This window comes from Pseudoliparis swirei, chromosome 9, assembly GCF_029220125.1.
Source record: "Pseudoliparis swirei isolate HS2019 ecotype Mariana Trench chromosome 9, NWPU_hadal_v1, whole genome shotgun sequence".
NCBI classification, from domain to species: Eukaryota; Metazoa; Chordata; class Actinopteri; order Perciformes; family Liparidae; genus Pseudoliparis; species Pseudoliparis swirei.
In genome coordinates, this window is record NC_079396.1 from 13,492,133 (window position 1) to 13,512,652 (window position 20,520).

The following is a 20,520-nucleotide window of genomic DNA, read 5'->3' on the forward strand; positions in this document are numbered from 1 at the left end:
CACTGCGTGAAGCGATCCAACCACTCTGGATCGCAGCGTCTGGTCGCCGTTCGCCCCTCATTTGGAATTGCGCGTCAAAGTGTTCCAAAAGGTCTTTTCTGGGCTTAATTTCCTCTGAAGTTAGCGGAATTTAAACTCTGTTTCCTACCTGGAAGGAAAAGAAGGGATTAGGCGCTGATTAAGAAACTCTCGTCACTTTCCTCGCGTCTCCTGCGCGCCCGTCGGCTCTCCTCTGTGGGCATCGTGGTGGGACTGAACGGATGCACAGAAACATGCTGTCTGCTTTAAACATATGTTTGCGTCATGAAGAGCAGATGGTGAGTTTTATTTGTCCGTTTCTTTTTCTTTAAACTGTTTTAAATTCAATCAGAAATGTCCATGGTGCATTATAGATAATCACGTATTTTATGTAATGTACATATAGACTCAAGAGAAATGCAATGCAACTAAATCAAATGTCTATTTGCCTTATTTAAAAACAAACAAAAATTAATCCCATCTTTATTTAAATCCTTTTTTTGTTGTTGAATTTTTCATCTTTATCATTTGATTGTAATTATTCTTTGAATGATCTCAAACATATTACATGCAGTTACAAATGTAAATGGCAATAATTCATAAATCAATTTAAGGTGTCTGTGCTCTCTTTGCTCCCCCCCTCCCCTCCCCAGCTGCAGATATAGCTGCAGTGGAGGAATCTATTAAAAGTGTTATTGGTTTCCGGAAGAACGTTTTTTTTGTGGACAGTGACATGTGAATTGTGTCAGGAAAAGATATCTGAACTCTGAACTTGTGTCACTTCTAGTCATGGCATTGAGTAAAGCGTCCACATGAAGTGAAATCCTGAGCTTTGTAAGGAGGGGCACGAAAGATGATTATTCTTTGAAAAAAACTTCAAATTATACGCTTCCAGCAAAAAAGAATACAACAATACCCCCACCCCTTCCTCAAGGAGCTGAATTTGGCACCATCCCTTGTTTCAGCATACTTTTAATAAGCTTTGCTTCCACAACAACCCTCTCACTGCCAATCATGGTTTCTGTCTGATGCTGAAAAAATAAAGTGATCTGGAGGACAACGAGGGAAGTCAAAAGAATTTCAACCAGACTTTATCAATTAAATTGTGTGTTTTGTTTGTACTGTGTCACCACAAATCTGAGAAATCCAGATTGGTGTGCTTATTTCCTTAAACACGGTGATGTGTAAAGTTTCCATCGTTTTAACTATAGGCTTCAAAATATTGTGTTCCTGGTCCCCTGGACGTGTCTACAATTTTTCAAGGATCCTCTCCGCTTTTTTTCCTCCTCGCTTTCTTCCATTTTGCACTCTCTCTCATACTTTAGCTCAGTGACACGCCGTTTTCTTTCCACTCCTGTGCACATCCTTCTTACACCAAGCCGGTTCTCTGAGAGGCTTCATCCTGGCCGGCACTATTCCAGCCAAGGGGGAAGAGGACTTCCTGACGCTGGCCGCTTCACGGCTCAGCCGCAGGAAACGGGTCATTGGAGCTGCTGTAGGTGTGGCCATGGTTCTAATACTGCTGGTCGCCATTCCCCTGCTGGTCCATACCGCCAAAGGGGGGAACACCGAAAATGCAGGGAGTCATTTTGAAATGCTTGGGAGCTGCAGGATGGTTTGTGACCCCTACGCTACGTCTCAGCCTGGCCAGGAGCTGACCGCTGTGTCGCCACCACCCCAGGATTACTTGGGGAAGAAGCTGAAGTCTGGGTTTCGCGGGCCTCCGGGGATCCCTGGCCCTCAAGGAGCACGTGGACCCCCTGGAGAGCCAGGCAAACCAGGGCCACAGGGGCCCCAAGGTCCAGGTCCTGGTGGCTATTCTCCCTCACTCTACACTCCCAAAATCGCCTTTTACGCAGGCCTACGCAAGCAGCATGAGGGGAGTGAGATACTGAAGTTTGATGACGTGGTGACTAATGTCGGTAACTACTATGAACCCAGCACCGGCAAGTTCACCTGTCCTCTCCCGGGCATCTACTTCTTCACCTACCATGTTCTAATGAGAGGTGGTGATGGGACCAGCATGTGGGCAGACCTGAAGAAGAACGGACTGGTAAGAGAATGTGTGTGTGTGTGTGTGTGTTTGTGTGCATGCAAGAAGGTGTGTGTGTGTGTACAATAGAGGGTCTGCAAGCATGCGTTTGTATGTATGCACACACACGACCATGCAGCAGATTTCCTTTCACAGTTGACCATCCTGTGTGACCATTGACTCGCATTCACCTCGGTAACATTGAGCTCTTCAGATTCCGAGCACATTCCACTTATCAGGTGGCAACATGACAGCCAAAGACTGAAAAAGCAATCTTTCTTCTCATTAAGGGAAATTCATGCTATACAGTCTACAATCCAAGCTACGGATATTTGCATTCTCATACGCACTTTGGCTAAATGACAAGTGGCAGAATGCCGCCGCCGCCGAAAGGAACCGTCTAATTAGTAAGTATCGTACACAGAGCTTGATTATCGCCTAAACAGAAGTGCAAAAGAGCACGGGAGAAATGTCTGTCAGTACGTGGACCAGTCAGTTTACATCTCAGCTCAATAAATAATGAATGTAAAATTGACAGTCCACTCATCCACTCGCTCATTCCCCAGACACTAATTAAAGGCACATGTGCTGATGGGAGGAGGGGAGACGAGCGGCGGGAGGAATCACAGGCATTTCATCAGAGGACTCTAAATTCAGGAAACATTCTTCAAGTTGTTTTTTTTACATTCATTCATTCATCAAGGACTTCAAATGCAAATACTCTCTGCTCAGACCTCACTTTATGGATACATAGTGCACCAAGGACTCTCAGGCCGTGTACGCCGCCCAATACAGGTTCATAGGGTTTAATCAGGCCGTTGTAAATAAGGTTGATTTTTCATATCTAATTTAGACTATATTTGGTGCCACAGAGGTGAATATGTGTTTAAGCCGGCCGACTTAATGCCTCGTATTATCATTCGTCATCTTAACACCGCTCAATAATTGTACATCTTAAATTAGATTCCATGAACTCCTGCTATACTTTCATCTCCATACCCGTCGCCAGCTTGTTCATTGATTATCCATTAATTATCCTTTCACTCAACTCAATCATTTAACCTTGGTCTATCTGAAACCCGTCAGGTGGCCTCCTTAAACAGCCGCGTTGTCGAGCGCTCTCCTAATAAGGATCTAAACAAACAGAGCTTCTGGTAGGTGACAATGGAGAGTCTATGAAGTGCTAAGGCTTTCTTGGATATCTCTCTGCCCACTGGGTATGTTTTCAACACAATAAAGAAGGATTGACAGAGACACAATTGTGCCATCTTCCCTTTCCGCTTGCGTCGTAACTTTGACACCTTAACAGATACGGTCATTTGTTACGTTGGGTTTGTTCGGCAACCGGTTTTAGTGCACGTCTCAGACAGGTTCAGCGAGAATGAATGAAACACAAGAGACCTGACATGACATAGACATGCCGAGGCGTTAACTCTGAGACAGTGAAAGTGAGAAGGAAAACAAGACAAGTGAGTTGATGGGAAGATCCGGGGTGGAGCAGAGGAAGATAGATGACTTAATGGAGGCGTGGAGACAGTGGGCTGCCAGACGAGGCATCAGGGAGGCTGGTAGTGAAGGCCGGGATGAGATCAGGCATGATGACCAATGGACACCCCCTCAACACGTCTCGGCTTGACAAGTGATCGAGGTCGTTCCAGAGAAAGAAAGAAAATTGGTTTACAAACTGTATTTATGCACCAATTGCAGTTAGGAAGTGAAAGATCATTAATTAGTTCTGGACATCAACAGATTACCTCGAGGAATATACTCCGGTTTCTTTGCTAATGACGTTTAAATAGGCACAGTGCCTGAGCTGTCCGACTCATGTGCCATGAGTGTGGTGCGGTGCGATGCCAGCATCTCAGGAGGATGTGCTGACTGTGGCAGGGCTTCTGTGTGATTCCTAGATCCAATACCTATTACCTTCACTAAATCCCCACTCTGTAAAGCCTACCTGCTCACACTTCAATCCAACTTTCACGAATCATCGCAGCATCATGACAGGGTTTCAGAGATAGGGGATTTGGGATTGAAGAGGTTCTTACACTTCCGTTGCTTCCATGTTTGTAATGCAATGGTAATCGACTTACAGTACAATCTCAATGTGGATGTTTGCTCTGCACTTAGAGCCCTTTCACCCCTTTTAAATGTGAAATGCAAAGTTAGGACACAGAAGGCACACAATGCCAAATTGTGATCATCCATGTTTGAAAGATGATTCAGTCATACATCATTATAATAATTAATGATTGAATATTTATTTAGCCTTAGTCAAAACAAATAGTTGTAAATGTTCTCCCCGATTGGTGCCACTGCTGTTATAAATGTGTTTAATCTCTCTATTCCTAAATCACTGTCAAGGACACATGAGTTGAATGATACTTAATATTCCAGATAGGTGGCAAATGTTATTAAGACGGTCTATGCTAATGTTGGCATGCTGGATGCTATGAAGGTTGGTAATACGTCAAGCGGACCTTCTTAACAATCTCTTCCATTCTCCTCATTAACTGGTTGGCGAGCTCTTCACCGACTCATTTATATTCCCATAGTGCCCCACTGTATATCTATGATAAATATTCTTCACACAATGTACAATGTAGACAAATAGCTACTGGCTCGGCTCCCATTTAATTTCTCCCTCATTTTTTTTTCATCAGACTCTTTTAATAGCTCAGTTAAAGGTCAAGTTATTTTACAGTCGTGTTAAAATGTCATCCCTCAGTGTAATGACTGGTACCTGTAATAACTTTCCCAGAACAGAGACATAGATATGCTATAGGTGAAATATAATTAGCCTCAGAGCAAGAGAAATTGTTAGATATAACATAATTTGTTCTAAGACGATAATTCAGACAGGATGATGTATTTCAGTCCATAAGAAATCTAAATCAAATATAAAAAAGTGTCTCTGATGAAACACATAATTTAATGAAGTCAATCCCTTTCCTACTGTGCAAATGTGTTCCCATTATAGCGCAGCAGTAACGCTGAATGCCAGGTAATAGTAGTCTAAGGTACGGCGCAATGCTGCAGTCTCTGGTCGCCATGTAATCCCCGAGGTCCCAACGGAGAGGAAAAACCTATTCAATACATATTCTATTTCCACAACATCGCCCCCCACCACCCATCACCAACCCTCCTGCCATGTGCTGGAGTCCCTTAGGTAAGTTTAACAGCTACTTTTCTATTGTCTCCACTCTAAGAGGTCAGTATATCACAGTGAATGAATCTTGTCAGTTTTATTACCAGTGGAGCACAGACCCACAGATAAAACAAGCCTTCATATACCCCCACATCTCACCGGTCTCACAAAATAGCCTCGCTTGATCAGCCTGTTACTCTAGGCGCCCCCCCTTTCCTCGACCCCCTGGCCCTTGTTTTTCTCCCCCCTCTACCTTCTTTTTGTCTTTCCGTGTATGCCTTCAGCGCTGCAGCTCCACTTGTATAGACGATCACACTGCAGCTGCTCCCCACACCTCCACCCCCCCCCCCCTTCCCCTCCTCCTTGCCTGTGGCCCCCTCTCCTCCCAGGCGTGTTTACTGGAGGCCCGATAATGAAAGGGCGAGGCAGAGACAGAGACAGCCACAGGCAAACCCTGGGGGCCCCTGCCTCACGGCTCACACCCCTTCAAGCTCCAGGATCAGCACAGTGTGCTGCCTGGTTCACACGGATCAGGCTGTGTCCTCCAGCCGAATCCCTCTCCTCCGTCGGCTTCCGGTCCTAATCCCACCACGGCCCTCTGATGCCTGTCTGTCTGGCATCTGCATGAATGGACGGCTTGCATTATTCCTTCACGCGCAGGAACCTCAGCTGAAGCACCAATTCGCAGATGGTATATTGGCAAAATGACATCTATACTGACTGATGAATACTATTCTCTTGTGAGAGTATTCAGCCGCACTTTCATGCATTAAGTCATGAGAATCTGAGAAGACCCGAGGTGGTAAAGATCTCTCTACATCTCCCTCGGTTACACTGTTTGGATAAAATAATGAGCTGGATGACATATGCCTTGTGTCAATAGGAAGTCACAACAACAGCAGAGCTGACTTAGTTCTGATGTTTTTATTGTCACCTTCACCCGTGGAAACGCGCCGAGAGGAGAGGGAGCGAGCGGAGCGCTTTGTAAAATGGGATCACTCCTGTTTCGTCCCTCCCTCGGGGAGGGCTGCAGTCCACTGCGGCTCCTGATTCTGTCAGCTGCAGCCCGAGATGCAAATTTGATATTGGCTGTCACGACACATGTCAAGCAGAACAACAGTATAACCTTTTCAGATGACAATGGATTGGGGTCGCTATTTGAGAGATGGTCCAGGGGGCCAAAGAAGAATAGAATAGTTATGTTCATTGTTTAGTTATATTAATTGGGCTGCCTGGTAACACAAGGGTACCCACAAGTTAAAGAAATGATATGGCTTTGATTATATAACAAATAATCAACACTCTGTTCTGCATCAGATGCGATTCCGTGGCCAGACTATAGGTCAGATTACCAACTATGCTCTGTGTGCTATGTTTCAATCAATTTCATTTCATTTAACTCATTTAAAAACTTAGTATCGTGTATATGTATGTCGAGGACATGGGTGCATTGAGCAGATCTACATTCCATATATCTCATACTGGTTTTATAGCCAGATAACCATACGTTACACTATCTCAATTCATTAAACATATGATTTTATGAATATACAAGCTCATTGTTGTATGAACCGGTGCACCTGCCTGCACAGGCGTGTGTTTCACTTCTCCACATCCCAGACGGTCTTTGTTACATCTAGACAGAGGTTACTTCATCCAACTTTCACTTCTTCCATTTGTTCCCACGGAGACAATGTTTAGGTCATTTCCATTTCTGTTGAACTTTTACGACACGATATGGCTCCGTGCACACTTGTCCATTGCAATGATACAAGTTGAGTGAGAATTATAGCTGTTTTAGGCAGAGGTAGACTAGGATGCCTGGGGACGACAACATCTTAAATTTAACTACACAAAACTGTTGTAGTAATGTAACACAAGATATTCTCGTGTTTAATGTGTGGTTATTGAGGTGTAAAGCCGCAGGAAATGGACTTCTCTACTCCCTAAATTAAACTGGTCACCAACATGCAGCATCTCGGATGCAACATCCATGACCTGGATTTAATTGAAGGAGACCTACAGATAGTGTCCATGAAATTGAACACATGTCCAGGGTAGATAGATAGATGGTGAACAATAAGAAAATGGCAAAATGGATCGGTGCACAGGGATGAGAGCATACTGTGACAGTAATTCAGCCAGTGCTGCTCAGTGATTGACGGTTTTCAAATTGATGCATGCTCATTGGGGAGAAAGAGGCCCAGCGATGGGGATGGCGTGATGGTCGTTGCGTTGCAGATCATATTCTTTGGCTGTCATGGAGATGTGAGTGTCTTGTCTGGCTGCTGACACAGATTGAGTGCTCCCACCGTAGACAGACATTGAGCCAGACACAAGGCCACTGGTGGCTGACATATGTCTGATGATTCGCGCTGCTCCACCAGAAATATTGATAGATCCTCCATAGGACGTTTTTAGGATTGCGACTTAATAACTCTGAGCCCTTTAAATGTACATGCCAGTTTGAACAAAACATGAACTAGTGCAGAGCTATGTGCTTGGTATGTTGCAATCTAAGCGTGTGTATTTAAATATCTACAATGAGTAAACCCAATTAAATGTGTTAAAAAACGAGTAAAGATGTACTGCTGCTGGGTCAATAACACGGAACCCGCACACAGCATGCAAATGTGAAACTGTCTGGCTTCGGCATAGCCACTCAATATCATGCATATTGAACTGGCCCTAGGATCACAAGCAACAGGTCAATAGCTGAGGTGGATCGTGATGCTGGTTCTCGAATGAACTAGTTTCCCCATGGACAACTTGTTGTCCCCAATGATTACGCTTATCTTCACGACCCAATCAGATCTCAGCCCCAGCAAAGGACGGATCGATAACGGACACGGTGGTCGTGTTCTCAGTCCACCTTTGGGGTCACCGTCCCATCCATCCGTTTATCCAGCACGAATGCAGAGGAGATGTCATATTCACAAGCGTCTCGTTCGAAAGGTGTTAATAATTTATAATGACCCAGCCTAAAAAAAATAATGTGATAACGGAATGAGTTAATGGGTTTGGTCTTGAAGAGCTGCGGAGTTCCTGGAGCTGTTGCGTAAGCGGCGATGACATTTGCAAGTGTTTGTTCAGTTTCCTCCATGCTCTAATTGCCAATGCGTATGTCCTCTGTGGGTGACAGGTAAGAGCCAGCGCCATCGCTCAGGACGCCGATCAGAATTACGACTACGCATCCAACAGTGTGATCCTGCATTTGGACGTGGGTGATGAGGTGTGTGTGCAGCTGGACGGGGGGAAGGTCCACGGAGGGAACACAAACAAGTACAGCACCTTCTCCGGTTTCCTCATCTACCCAGACTGAAAGTCATCCTTCCTCACGGAGAATGGACACCAACACACACGCAGACGTAATAATCACAATTACACAGACATGTTCATCTGCAAATCAATGCACATATACAGACATGCAGAGACTCCATTCCTGCATGGACAAATAAACACACACATACAGACACAGAGATTACAGACGACCAAAAGCGTGGATCGAGTCAGAGAGAAGTGGAATTAAGTCGAGTTGTGTGATTTTGAAGCCAATCATCATAAATATCTGTAATTATTGGCGCCCTTTGTGCAAATATGAATGTACAGTTAACAATTGCTCAGAAAAATCTAAAGTACTATAATGTGATACCTATTAACTGACATTGTGAAAACTAGGATATAACAATCACTCTCGGCATAATTGTTTTTCAATGCAATAATGGTGTTGAGGTTGCCATTGATCACGATGACTTAGCTGACCTCTGATCGAATGGCCTGCCTATGTTTTACAACTCATCGTTGTAAAATATATTTCCCGACAGGGATTTACAGCAGTTGAAATTAAATCCCTGTTGTGGTTCACCCTGTATTGGGGCCATACTGATCAAAATAAGGCCATCTGAGTAAACACAGATGTTTGACACCTCTTTTCTGTTTTCATCACAAAGTCAGATATCGCAGCAAGATCAAAACTAAACATATTACAAGGCATCACATTTTACGGATGGCACTTGTGTGTGATGAAGTTTAAATTGCCAAGTGCATTATTGAAAAAAGTGTGTGTGTGCGTGTGTGTGTGTGGGGGTCAGTAGTATGAGTGGATACATAGATATTGTAATATGAGGCAGTGAAAAGTAACAGCTGCTGTGTTTTACTTACATTTAATGTTGTACAATACATTACAGGCACATTACTGTTATTACACTGCCATATCGACTTAGTACTTTATTTTTGAGAGAGCCTGTTAAAATATGATCATACAGTATGTATCATACAGTAAACCTGGGATCTGGTACGTTGAATAGGCGGAGTAGACAACTGCTATTAAAAATATCTAGACCTCCCATGTGTGTGTTTGTGCATGTTGTTTTGCTGTGGTGTAGGTCAGGGCTGAATAAAGGCATGTATGTTCAACATAAATTGTCATAAACACATGCATACCCTTGTTCAGTTTTATTTGGAGTGACCACTTGGACCGCCTGGAGAATTGGATATACGACGTGGCTTTGTGGACTCACAGATGAGATCCAACAAATGGGGGCTGACCACAGCTCTGCCTGCTACAACATGGATTTCCAATATGTCTTAAGACACTGTTAAGACACAAACACGAGTACCGCTGTATTGATCTCTGCTCAGAATACACCCAGGGTCGACAAAATTCAGCCGATGTATACGAGTTCAATCTTACAATATAGTCATCAATTGTACAAACAAACTAAATTGGTTCAGTGTTTGATGGATGTTGCTTGACATTGTTTATCAGAATGTTGACGAAAGCTCATTTGTTGGCAAGACCCATCAACAATAACCAACACATACATTCTGGGAATTTATGAAAATTAAAAGAATGTATAGAATATTAGTACATTTCTCTCAATTTACCGATAACCCCACTGATTTTATGGAAGTCATGCTGTGCTCTTACACTTATCCAGCCTCTCTGCGTTATAATGGTTTATTTAATAAGGGTCAGTGCACATTGATTAAAAAAATTCAGTAAATGTGCCAGAGTTAGCCAAGAGGCTATTTTTCATCTGAGTGAAACTATATTTCAAATATAGTTGCGGGAAATAAAAAAAACTTGATTTAAATACTGTTTTTAATGATTCATCTATTAATTATTGATTATTTGCTGCTTATTGTTTGGTCTATAAAATGTCCATGACAATTTTCCAGAAAGCAACGTGACTTTTTAAAATGTCTTGTTTTATCTGACCGACAGCCCAAACCCAGAGACATGAGGTGTAGTGTCATTAGAAAGCAAAGAAGAAGATCCTCACATGAGAAGCTGGCCTGTGGATATTTTTCTTGAAAATCTAATATTTTGATAAATACTTCAAACAGATCAATACATATTCTAATGATCTGAATTTTAGCCAGCATGTCATTTCGTCAAGGTACTAATCATCTGTATTATTCAATATTAGGAGGCATATAAAAAGATAAAAAAAGTATTTAAAATTAAAGAAAAGTAATAGGTAGTTTATTTTTTATCCAATTTACTCACCAGTAGTTCTTCTTTAATGCTTACAAATCAAAGTGATATAAAACTACAGGCAGTTGATGAAAACGTCATCACTATGCTTTGTTGTATAAATAATGTCACTAGTTCATTTAAGGGAACTCAAATTCCAATAATGCCACTTTAACAGTTCCTTAAACATGGAGGGAGGGAGCGAGAGCGAGACATCTCCGTGTTAAATAAAATGAATCTTGAATACCTCTTGGATTACTGGCAAAAACCAAAGTGTCTAATTCGAGAAGAGAGCTGACGGCATTCCAGACTTAAAGGATTTGTTGAATGTGTTGCTCCTGATCGGAGATAGCGGGCTGCAGCCGAGCCGAGCCCCGGCTCTCTCTACTGGCAGATTCCAGTTGAAAGTTAATTGGACGGGGAGAGGTCTGAGACAGGCTGCGCTGAGGCCCATTAGTGAATCCCCTGTCGAATGCACAGCCACGAGGATCACAGACTCACAAATAGGAGGATTAAAATAATCAATAGCCTTGACTTCCATCGACCACACACATACCGAGTAATTAGTGGACAACCTATTCAGCAGTGGACTATGACACCCTCCTGAACCGTAGCCCGCACACACACGAGCAGCACACGCCCAATCGCTGCAGGGCCTAATGAGAGGAAATAGTTGAGGCTGCTTGGGAGGGAAATGAAGAAAAGGTCAGGCAGCCACCAAACGGCCATCTACTGCCCAAGTCACGGATCATTAAAAAAATAAAAGCATGGCCGCAAAAAATGTACAATGAAATGCTTTTTGGGTTGATATTTGAGTTTGCAATGTCCCTAAACTTAGAGAAACCATAAACAGCCAATAAAAGATGATATCGACTTGAGCACCAGAGCTTAAATCCATGATGACCTTCAAATTACGTATTTAGCACAAAAGAAAAGCTTTGCGAGCCGACCGAAACATGCCTCCCTGAACAATGAATTGGTCTTCCTGACTAGCAGCAGCAGCACTGCCCTCTTGTGTCGATGGAAAAGCTTCACGCACTGCACCTCAGACAAGGCAAATTAAACAAATGAGCTCAAAACCAACACAATTAGTTTTCAGGAAAAACATTTATTTAAATGAAGCAAAAGATTTAGGGGAATTAAAAACATGGGAGCACATTTAACAATTTTTTTTTACTGTATGATAGTATGGTTTTGAATATAGCGATTTACCGCATGATTGGAGGAACAAATTCCTCTGCCAAAGAAATGTTTAGCCAATGATACAGTAGGTTGCTGACAGCTGGATACCATACATGTATATATATTAATGTCCCATCCAACATTGACACACTAGTATGAATAATTACAGTATATCTTTATTGATGCATGTCATCTTAAGTGCTGCATCTGGGAATGATAATGCAAACAATGCGAGCATTAAGACATCTGAATGCATACACGTTGGTCACATCTGTGAATGGACCTGCCGGCAAAGACGGGGCCCTCTGGTCTTCGTAGGGAATGTAAAAGGCACTTCTTAAATCAAACCAATGTGGAAAACCAATCCATGGAAAAGGTTGGGGGGGCAGGTGATGTCGAAGCAAACTGAAAATATGGGGTACATGTGACAGGGTAGAAAAAGTTGGCTGCTCTTCGTCTTCACCCGTTCATGACCATCCTGACGAGTTCTGCAAAAGAAGAAACGCGTGTGAGAGTCGTGGTCTAGATCCGCATTCGGAGGGAGAGGCCCCACATTCTGTTCAACCAGATGAGAGAAGGGTGGAAGACGGTTACTGCGAGAAAGAGGTACGGTAATCATCTCCATCTCCTATTTAGCCGAAGCCGATGGCCATGTCTATGATCCAAGAAGAGCCGGTTAGAGAAGCCATCCTCGCTGTATGCTTTCCTCTCGTTGAGAAGCAAAGGAAAGGGGAGACGGTCAAGGGAGCCAAGTCCAGTCAGACGGCGGCCAGCTACAAATTCAGCTTCCATAAGTAGAGAGGAGTCAATAATCAGCACAAGAGCAACTCATTGCATTTCTCTGGTTAGTCGGAAAAAGGGACTGGTCCACTCCCCCAAGGCTGGTGGCGATATTAAAATGTAAAGAACATATCTTCAATGTCATAAACTGTCTATTTTATCGGTTTGAAAAGAGCAGCACCGCTAACACCGACAGAGAATAAAGCCGATTTGGATAGTGCCAATGACATGCAAATTAGATAGGAGCAGTCTTGTGTCGCACACGCACACACACACACACACACACGCGCACACACACGCACACGCACACGCACACGCTCATAACTCGCTCATAACTCGACAGCGGCTACCAGGCTTTCCCCGAATGAGACCAGTCACTTCCCTGCGTGTCCCTCACATCCCCGTCTGACCTCTGGGGAGTTCAGACACATGCAGAGGGGCATGCGGCAGCCAGGGGTCAAGACAGAGGGCTGCAGGAGGGACAGGAGGAGCAGCAGGAGGCGCCGCATGGCTCACAGCCTCAGGATTAGATATGAGAGAGACCGCCAGGCTTTCCCACAGGAACCTACAGGTCCACTTTGCATCTCTACATTGGACGCGTTTTCAGATTATGCAGCGCAAAACTACAGCCAATAAGTGCGAGGGTGGCCTCATGGGAGCGAATTATTTAACAACTCAATTGCAGGAAAGCCTGGAGGTGCACTCTCATGGAAAACCAAACGCCCATACCGGCCCTCAGCCTGACATGATGTGGCGGACAAACGCTGTGGAGGAAGAACAGTTAACAACACACTGTTAGACATGGCCGCTTACAGCAGTCAACTCGCCACAAGTGTAAAGACGCGTGGGAGACAGCGAACCGGACGGATACCCACATCGGAAAACTAACTCAGGCATTGGCTGACTGTAGCGGAGGAGTTAGAAACGGGTGCTTCCAAGGACTGCCTTCAGATCGCGAGGACAGTAGTCGACCCATGTCGACTGCTTTCAAGACCGCACAAGAATGTCAGCATGAACGCATGTTTGTTTTCAGCCGATCGCCATTGAGACAGAGCAGCCGATATCGGTGATGGGGGCAACGTGTTGGCAGACAGTGTCTGAGTGCTCTCATAAACACACGGTGTGCAAAGCCCCGTCCTCAGTGACACAAGGAGAGAAACTAGAATGCAGTAAATGACAGCGACATGCAGGAAAGACTGAGCAGACAAAAAGAGTGTGTATAAATTCGGTAAATAACGTATGTTGTTGTCTTTCAGCGGGGTGGAAGGACCCCTCGAGGGCAATGGTAACCGAGACGATATGTTCACATAACTCCCATGTAACCGAGGGCACAGTAGAGTGTATGTGCCGACTGTAGTTTCATTACCAACGACTGGGTGTGAGTTTCTTTGACGGTAGCATCATGGCAAGTCGCCCATTCTGGTGCATTTCTTTCCCTCTTACCTTCATAATTGATGCAACCATTGGCATCTTCGTGTCCAGCCAAGAGTGTCTCAACTTCCTCCTCTGACATTTTCTCACCTGAAAAATAAACAATACATTTTATTTATTTATATATATATATATAATGAGTGGCATTACCATGATTTAGAAAGATAAAGAATTTGATAAAGAATTTCACAAATGAACAAGTCATAAATGTGCACAAGTAAAAGATAAGTAAAAACAATTATAACACTAAAAATACACTGGCACACCTGATGACGCCAAATAAATAACATGCAAATAATTTACTTTTTTATATCATGTATATTAAGTTTTCAGCAGGTACATCTTGCGCTGGCAATATCCATTGTGGGGATTACAGTATTTGTCAGTGAAATAATTTAAACAGCATGAAGTCATGAAATAAACTCAAAATAATCTTCCCATCTAGCAGTCTAGTCAAGGGCGATACAAATGTAACTTGCCTAGCGTGGTGAGGACGTGACGAAGCTCTGCTCCCATTACTGTGCCGTTGCCCTCCTTGTCAAAGACACGCAGCCCCTCCACAAAGTCCTCCATGGAGCCCTGGTCTTTATTTTTAGCGATGGCCTGGAACATGGGCAGGAACTGCTCAAAGTCGAGCATCTTGCAGTTCAACTCTGTAAAAAGAAAGAAAGAAAGAAATATGAGGAAAGTCTCAGCTTCCAGCTGCAAAACACGAAATCCACAGAAAGATTCAAATCATAAGAATATTTATTTCTGAACGGTGACAGAATTTCTGTACATAAAAAGAAATATCTCCCATTAAGTGCATTTCTTCCCCTCTCACCGTCGGCCTTGGGGTTGCCCAGGACCTTAAGCACCTCGGCATTGACGGGGTTCTGGCCCAGGGCCCGCATGACATCACCACACTGGCTGAAGCTGATCTTGCCATCTCCTGTCCTGTCGAACAGCAAGAATGCCTCCTTAAACTCTGCAGGACACACAGACACAGGACGAGTTAGTGGAGGGATATGAATTATCGTTAAAAAAAATGGAGATCAGCAGACATGTATGGATGAATGATATGGAGATATTAACAGACTTAGAAATAGATGAAATCAGAAAAGCCAGAAAATGAGAACAGGCGGAAAATAAAAAGCAAAGATTTGACATGATGTTTTCTGCTGGGAGGTCTACAATTAAAGTGAGCAGGCGGGACACACAGCACTACACTGAGCAACCTGCGTATGTTCCACACTACTCTAGTCTACAGGACTCCGGCTCTCCAGGATAAAAGATGCATTCATAAAATCATTTCAAACGCAAACAAATAATAATCTAGGAGTATTTTATACAACTCAGAGATTGTGACGCAACCACTGAAAAGCAGCTTGCTCTGTATACTCGGCTGTTAGACAGTGGAAAACACCCTTCTAACTTCCTCAATTCAGCACATACTGCACTCACTTTAGTCATCTTGTTGGTTGATTACTTTTTTTACTACACCTTGACAAAAACAAGGTAAAACTACTTTACCAGTGCGACACTTCATGTTCTGTCATTTGTTGTAGTTTGAACATGCAAACACTCGGGCATTTAGTTTCCAAAGATATCAAATGTGTCTGAATATCATGGAATCGGGTTAAAATTATAACGTATCATGCCTTAATTAAAGAACCAAAACAAACATGCAAGGGGTTTGGTATGTTACATTTTCTTTTAATCCAACTCTGTAAATGAGACGGCCAAGATCATCCTAAATGCTTTCAAACTAATTAGAAGCACACACACACGTTTCCTGCAGATCACCAACATCAGATACGCTTCACAAAACTCTTAGACTGCAGTAAGTGGTGCCGACTGATGTTCAAAGGATTTTTGAAAAGTTTCACTTAATAAATATAAAATATTGAATAAAACAAAGAAACACAAGGTTTATCTCCTTCATAAAACTAAAACAAAACGTATTCAATTAAACAATGTGAAAGTTATATGGTATTGCAACAATCAGTTTCACTTGAGGTTTCTATGAAATGTCATCTTTAATATCTTGCGCATTTTATGGTAGCAATCAAATAATTAATGCCAGTAGTTCTCACCGTTTTAGTTATAAATATGACCAGATTGATAAAGTGTCTATATGACAGGATGGTCTTGAAAGTTGCTACTTGGCTAAGACATGGAGTCAGATTGCACAATAACCAGGCAGCAGTCTGGTCCTAATCTTATGAGACAAGCCATTCCCAAAAAAGCTCAGGCACTGTTGTGGAGTTTCTTCCGGTTCTGAGGAATGTGACTCTTCCCTTTAGGCCAGTGAGCACTTTTCCTAACACCATATTTGGTAATAGAGGAGTGGAGCAAAGTAGGAGGAGAGTGAGAGTAGCTACAGCCCATTATGACAACTGCGATTAAACAAACCAGCCCGAGGACAAAAACATGCACGACTGTATCCAGCACCAAAAAAGGGCACGCTAGAAGAGGCCTCGCTTGGAAGATAAAAAGGCAAAGTGAATGGCAACCAGGACTGACTTATGATAACATATGAACGTTGGCTACAATTGGCTTTATACGTATTGCCAACGCATGATTTGCCACATACAGAAACAATGCAACACACGGTCAAAGCTGCCAAGTACTATAACATTAAATGCAAAATGTGACTGACTTTTGACGGACCAGACAGTGCAAAGCGACTGTACTCCACAGTGGACACAGGCTGACGTGAGGCTGACCCAGAAGTAGCATGCAGATCACACCCTAAACACGCCGCTCGGGTGGGCATCAGTTGTGAGCCGAGGCGGTCCCCTCTCACTGACTTACCATGAATCTGATCCAGGTTAAATTCAATCTGGAAAGGATAAGCAGTTGCGAGTGGAAAGTGATGAAACGGTACAGAAATTAAGAAGAATAACCGAGCCTACAAAACACGACATGGCAGGCGGCAGAGCAGGGCGATCGAGGAGATACAGGGCAAAGTGTCATCTCAACCAAGCAAGAATGAAAGCATGCAAAACGAGCGAGATTTGGAAAATGTCCCGACACAAAATTTAAACTCACCAATAATTTGATCTTCCGAGAAGTCAGACTGTTCAGAGAGAAAGCAGGCGACATGATTATGGTTGCCAGTGAATTGCTAGCTGGGTTCAACGGCGTTGCAACATATTATTTCCGATAGTTAGATTTACTCAAACAATACATTCCGTCAAATTAAATCATTCAGCAACGGGTCGTATCCACGCGGGTATTTAGACGACATCAACTCGCTTGTCGCGTGAACGTTAACTTTAATCCATCTACCGTGCGAGCTAACGTTAGCTTGTTACAAAAGTTGCACTTCCGGTAACAGCCCGCGAGCCAACTTCGACATCGAAACTCAACTTCTCATATTAAAAAAGTTACACCATTTTCTTGAGGCAAGAAATTAATTAAACAAGAAAAAAATGCTCCGCAAGTCGTGGGGAGCAAACAAAAAAACCCACCATTGCTGTGTTGGCTGAGGTGTGTCCGAGGAGTCGACAAACCAAAGAATGTGTGACGGCTCTGGAGCAGGCTGGGCGAGAAGGAGAAGCCCAGCGGGCTATGGCGGCAGTGCGTCATGACGTAGGACGCACGACGTGCACGCATCGGGGCAAACAACGACGCTCCATATTAGGTCTAGAGATCAAGGTATAACGCGTGTGTACGTTACCGTGCATTAATTACATGCCTTAACGCTGCTTGATCTGCTCACTGTATGATCGAGGTGACAGGAATATGCAACTGTATTCTTTAACTGTTTAATTAAATGTAAGAGCCGAGTTTACTCATTTTTTACTCCATTTACAAGAATGCATTAAGTCACCTATTATGATCATACTGTTTTTACATTAATAATGCATTCATTTAAATACGTAAATCCCCCCTCCATTCATTTATATGTGTTGCTTTGGTTATTGCGCTCACCTTAAAAGGAATGTAAGATTTTGTGGCATCACAACTATTTTGAATAGGACATTTAAATTATCCAATGCACATACAAGGTGAACTAGATCATTAAATCAGTGAAGTAGGACACATCATGTGGCGAGTAGTTAAACTCTTTTAATCGCAATTGTCTAGTGCATATTCATGGGTTCTGCATTGAGAACTGTTATCGAGGTTCACTGTTTTTGTTGAAAAACCATATCAGACTTAAATGATCATTCCAAGGACAGTATTTTATCTCAGATGGGTTTAATATACAGTCATTTTCATTTCAGCAGCCTGCCCTTAACATTACACAGTAGGCAGTGAGGTCAATGGACCCTATGTTAAGTGATATGTGTTCTGATTAAGACATTATTTTAAAGATGTTTTAAAGAATCTTTCTTCCTTTGTGGTGTGCGTTTGCCTTTGATGGGTAAATGAATGCATGGTTGCACTGGATGACTCTTAGCAGCATAGCTAAAGCACCCTGTTTGCACAGAAGGAACTCTGGCCTATTGTCTTGTCCGTGGTCCCACTGTGAGCAGAGAGGGATGTCTTTACATGGCCCACATATCCTGGCAGGCTAAATGGGACAGCCTCGCTCCTTAAAAGTGTGTAGTAACAGCAACACATTGCACCACTTAAAGCACGAGAGAATGACAGCAAAGCTAAAGCACGAACACAGATAAAGTACATTAACACAAAGTCTAATGTGGGCATCAGTGTAGTTTGAGTTACTTTGACACATTTTTACATTCATGTTTTGTCTGATTGATCTATCCCTGCCTTTGACTTGAGAGCACCAATAGCTTAGACTTATGTAATGTTAACAGGAGTTATTTCGTCAAGGTACTTACACAATTTACTAAATTCCTATATATTTAGTGATATTTTATATTTTAATAATAATTAAATATAGCAATTTAATATGTACTTAATTTCCAGAGTATATGACACCGTTTCTAAATAATCACATTGCCTTTTCTCAATTCCTTATTGCCTTATGTGTTGTATAACATTAACAGTCAACACATGTCACTACAAAGTAAATGACACTGTACTATATCTGTCATAGGACAGTAAACAAAGTGCCTCTGGTCGGTTATGTTGTATCAGTATATGACTTCATGACTTCATAAACTTCTTCAACTAACTAGAGGCAAGATAATCTCTTGCCCTCAACCAGTGTCAATCTGTCCTTCATTGGAGTGGCCTTGGAAACCGCTGTATGCCCTGGTGTATATTTGAATGTTTTTTCTCCCATTAACATTGACCAATTATCTTCAACGGTTTCTACTTCTAAACCTTCTACTTGTCTCTTTGACCCCATCCCGACGAGGCTGCTTAAAGACGTTTTGCCTTTAATTGGCAGCTCTCTATTAGATATTATCAATGTGTCTCTGCTAACAGGCCACGTACCACATTCCTTCAAAGTAGCTGTCATTAAACCGCTCCTGAAGAAGCCCACTCTGGATCCAGAGGTGTTGGCTAACTACAGACCGATCTCTAACCTCCCCTTCCTCTCCAAGATCCTTGAGAAAGTGGTCGCAAACCAGTTGTGTGACTTTCTCCATCATAATAGTTTATTTGAGGAGTTTCAGTCAGGATTTAGAAAACACCACAGCATCGAGACAGCACTGGTGACACTTACAAATGGCCTCTTAATTGCATCAGATTAAGGACTCATCTCTGTACTTGTTTTGCTGCGTTCGACACTATTGACCTTGACCATGACATAGGGAGACTATGGGTCAGTGGTTAGCAGGTGCGTCTTTCAATCAAGGGGTTGGAGGTTCAATCCCCGCCCTAGTCGATGTGTCCTTGAGCAAGACACTTGACCCTGAATTGCTCCCTGTAGCTGTGTCTACAGTGTATGAATGTAACAGGTTTGTAAGTCGCTTTGGATAAAAGCGTCAGCTAAATGACATGTAATGTAACATCCTGTTCCAGAGACTGGATCAGTCGATTGGCATTTCGGGTACCGCACTAAGTTGGTTTAAGTCCTATTTATCAGATCGATCTCAATTTGTATTCGTAAGTGATGAAGCCTCGATGACCACCAATGTTAGTCACGGAGTTCTCCATCGCACATTACTAACTCTGTTTCCTCTCCGGAGTGTTTGTGACTTTACGTCTCATAGGGTCCATTGGACCTGGCTGGGTCTGAAGTCTCTTGCTGGAGGGCCGGCCTCCTATATAAGAGGAGGCCTGGCTATATAAAATAAACTGAATTGATTTGAATTAAATATCTCACAAACTGTTATTTCAGTCAAAATACAGAAGGGAGGTCCATTCTCCTTGCAGACAGTTTCTAGCTTTGAAAAATGTGTCAAATAAAACCTCTGTGTCAAATAAAAATGTTCTCACTTTGAGTTTTGAATAAAAGATGGTGTCTTGTTATTTTGCCTCTTGTAATACTGATAATATTAATAGGTGTGTCGGTCCCCATCATTGGTTTGAATCTCCTTCTTGATGAAAGAAATAGAACACACGGTGGCAGAACACAGCCTCTTTCTCCCAAAGGAGGCCACA

The 20,520-nt window shown here is 42.9% G+C and overlaps 2 protein-coding genes across 3 annotated transcripts; one reads left to right on the forward strand and one right to left on the reverse strand.

Moving 5' to 3' along the window:
- Positions 1–1,519: 1,519 nt before the first annotated feature.
- On the forward strand, positions 1,520–9,541 carry c1ql4a (complement component 1, q subcomponent-like 4). The gene is made up of 2 exons (XM_056423427.1): positions 1,520–2,071; positions 8,338–9,541. Exons 1-2 carry the CDS (start codon positions 1,526–1,528, stop codon positions 8,515–8,517), a joined length of 726 nt encoding a protein of 241 aa, XP_056279402.1. The 5' UTR covers positions 1,520–1,525; the 3' UTR covers positions 8,518–9,541.
- A 2,221-nt stretch (positions 9,542–11,762) lies between these two features.
- On the reverse strand, positions 11,763–17,602 carry zgc:153867 (uncharacterized protein LOC337226 homolog). 2 transcript variants are annotated; one of them, XM_056423288.1, is made up of 7 exons: positions 17,523–17,602; positions 17,101–17,128; positions 14,891–15,034; positions 14,547–14,720; positions 14,080–14,157; positions 13,366–13,400; positions 11,763–12,344 (listed from the first exon to the last, which is right to left on the reverse strand). In XM_056423288.1, the coding sequence occupies exons 1-6, from the start codon at positions 17,523–17,525 to the stop codon at positions 13,372–13,374; spliced, it is 456 nt and encodes a 151-aa protein (XP_056279263.1). In that variant the 5' UTR covers positions 17,526–17,602; the 3' UTR covers positions 11,763–12,344; positions 13,366–13,371. The 2 variants fall into 2 exon arrangements, with proteins under 2 accessions (XP_056279263.1, XP_056279262.1); XM_056423287.1 differs by lacking the exon at positions 13,366–13,400.
- Positions 17,603–20,520: the final 2,918 nt, after the last annotated feature.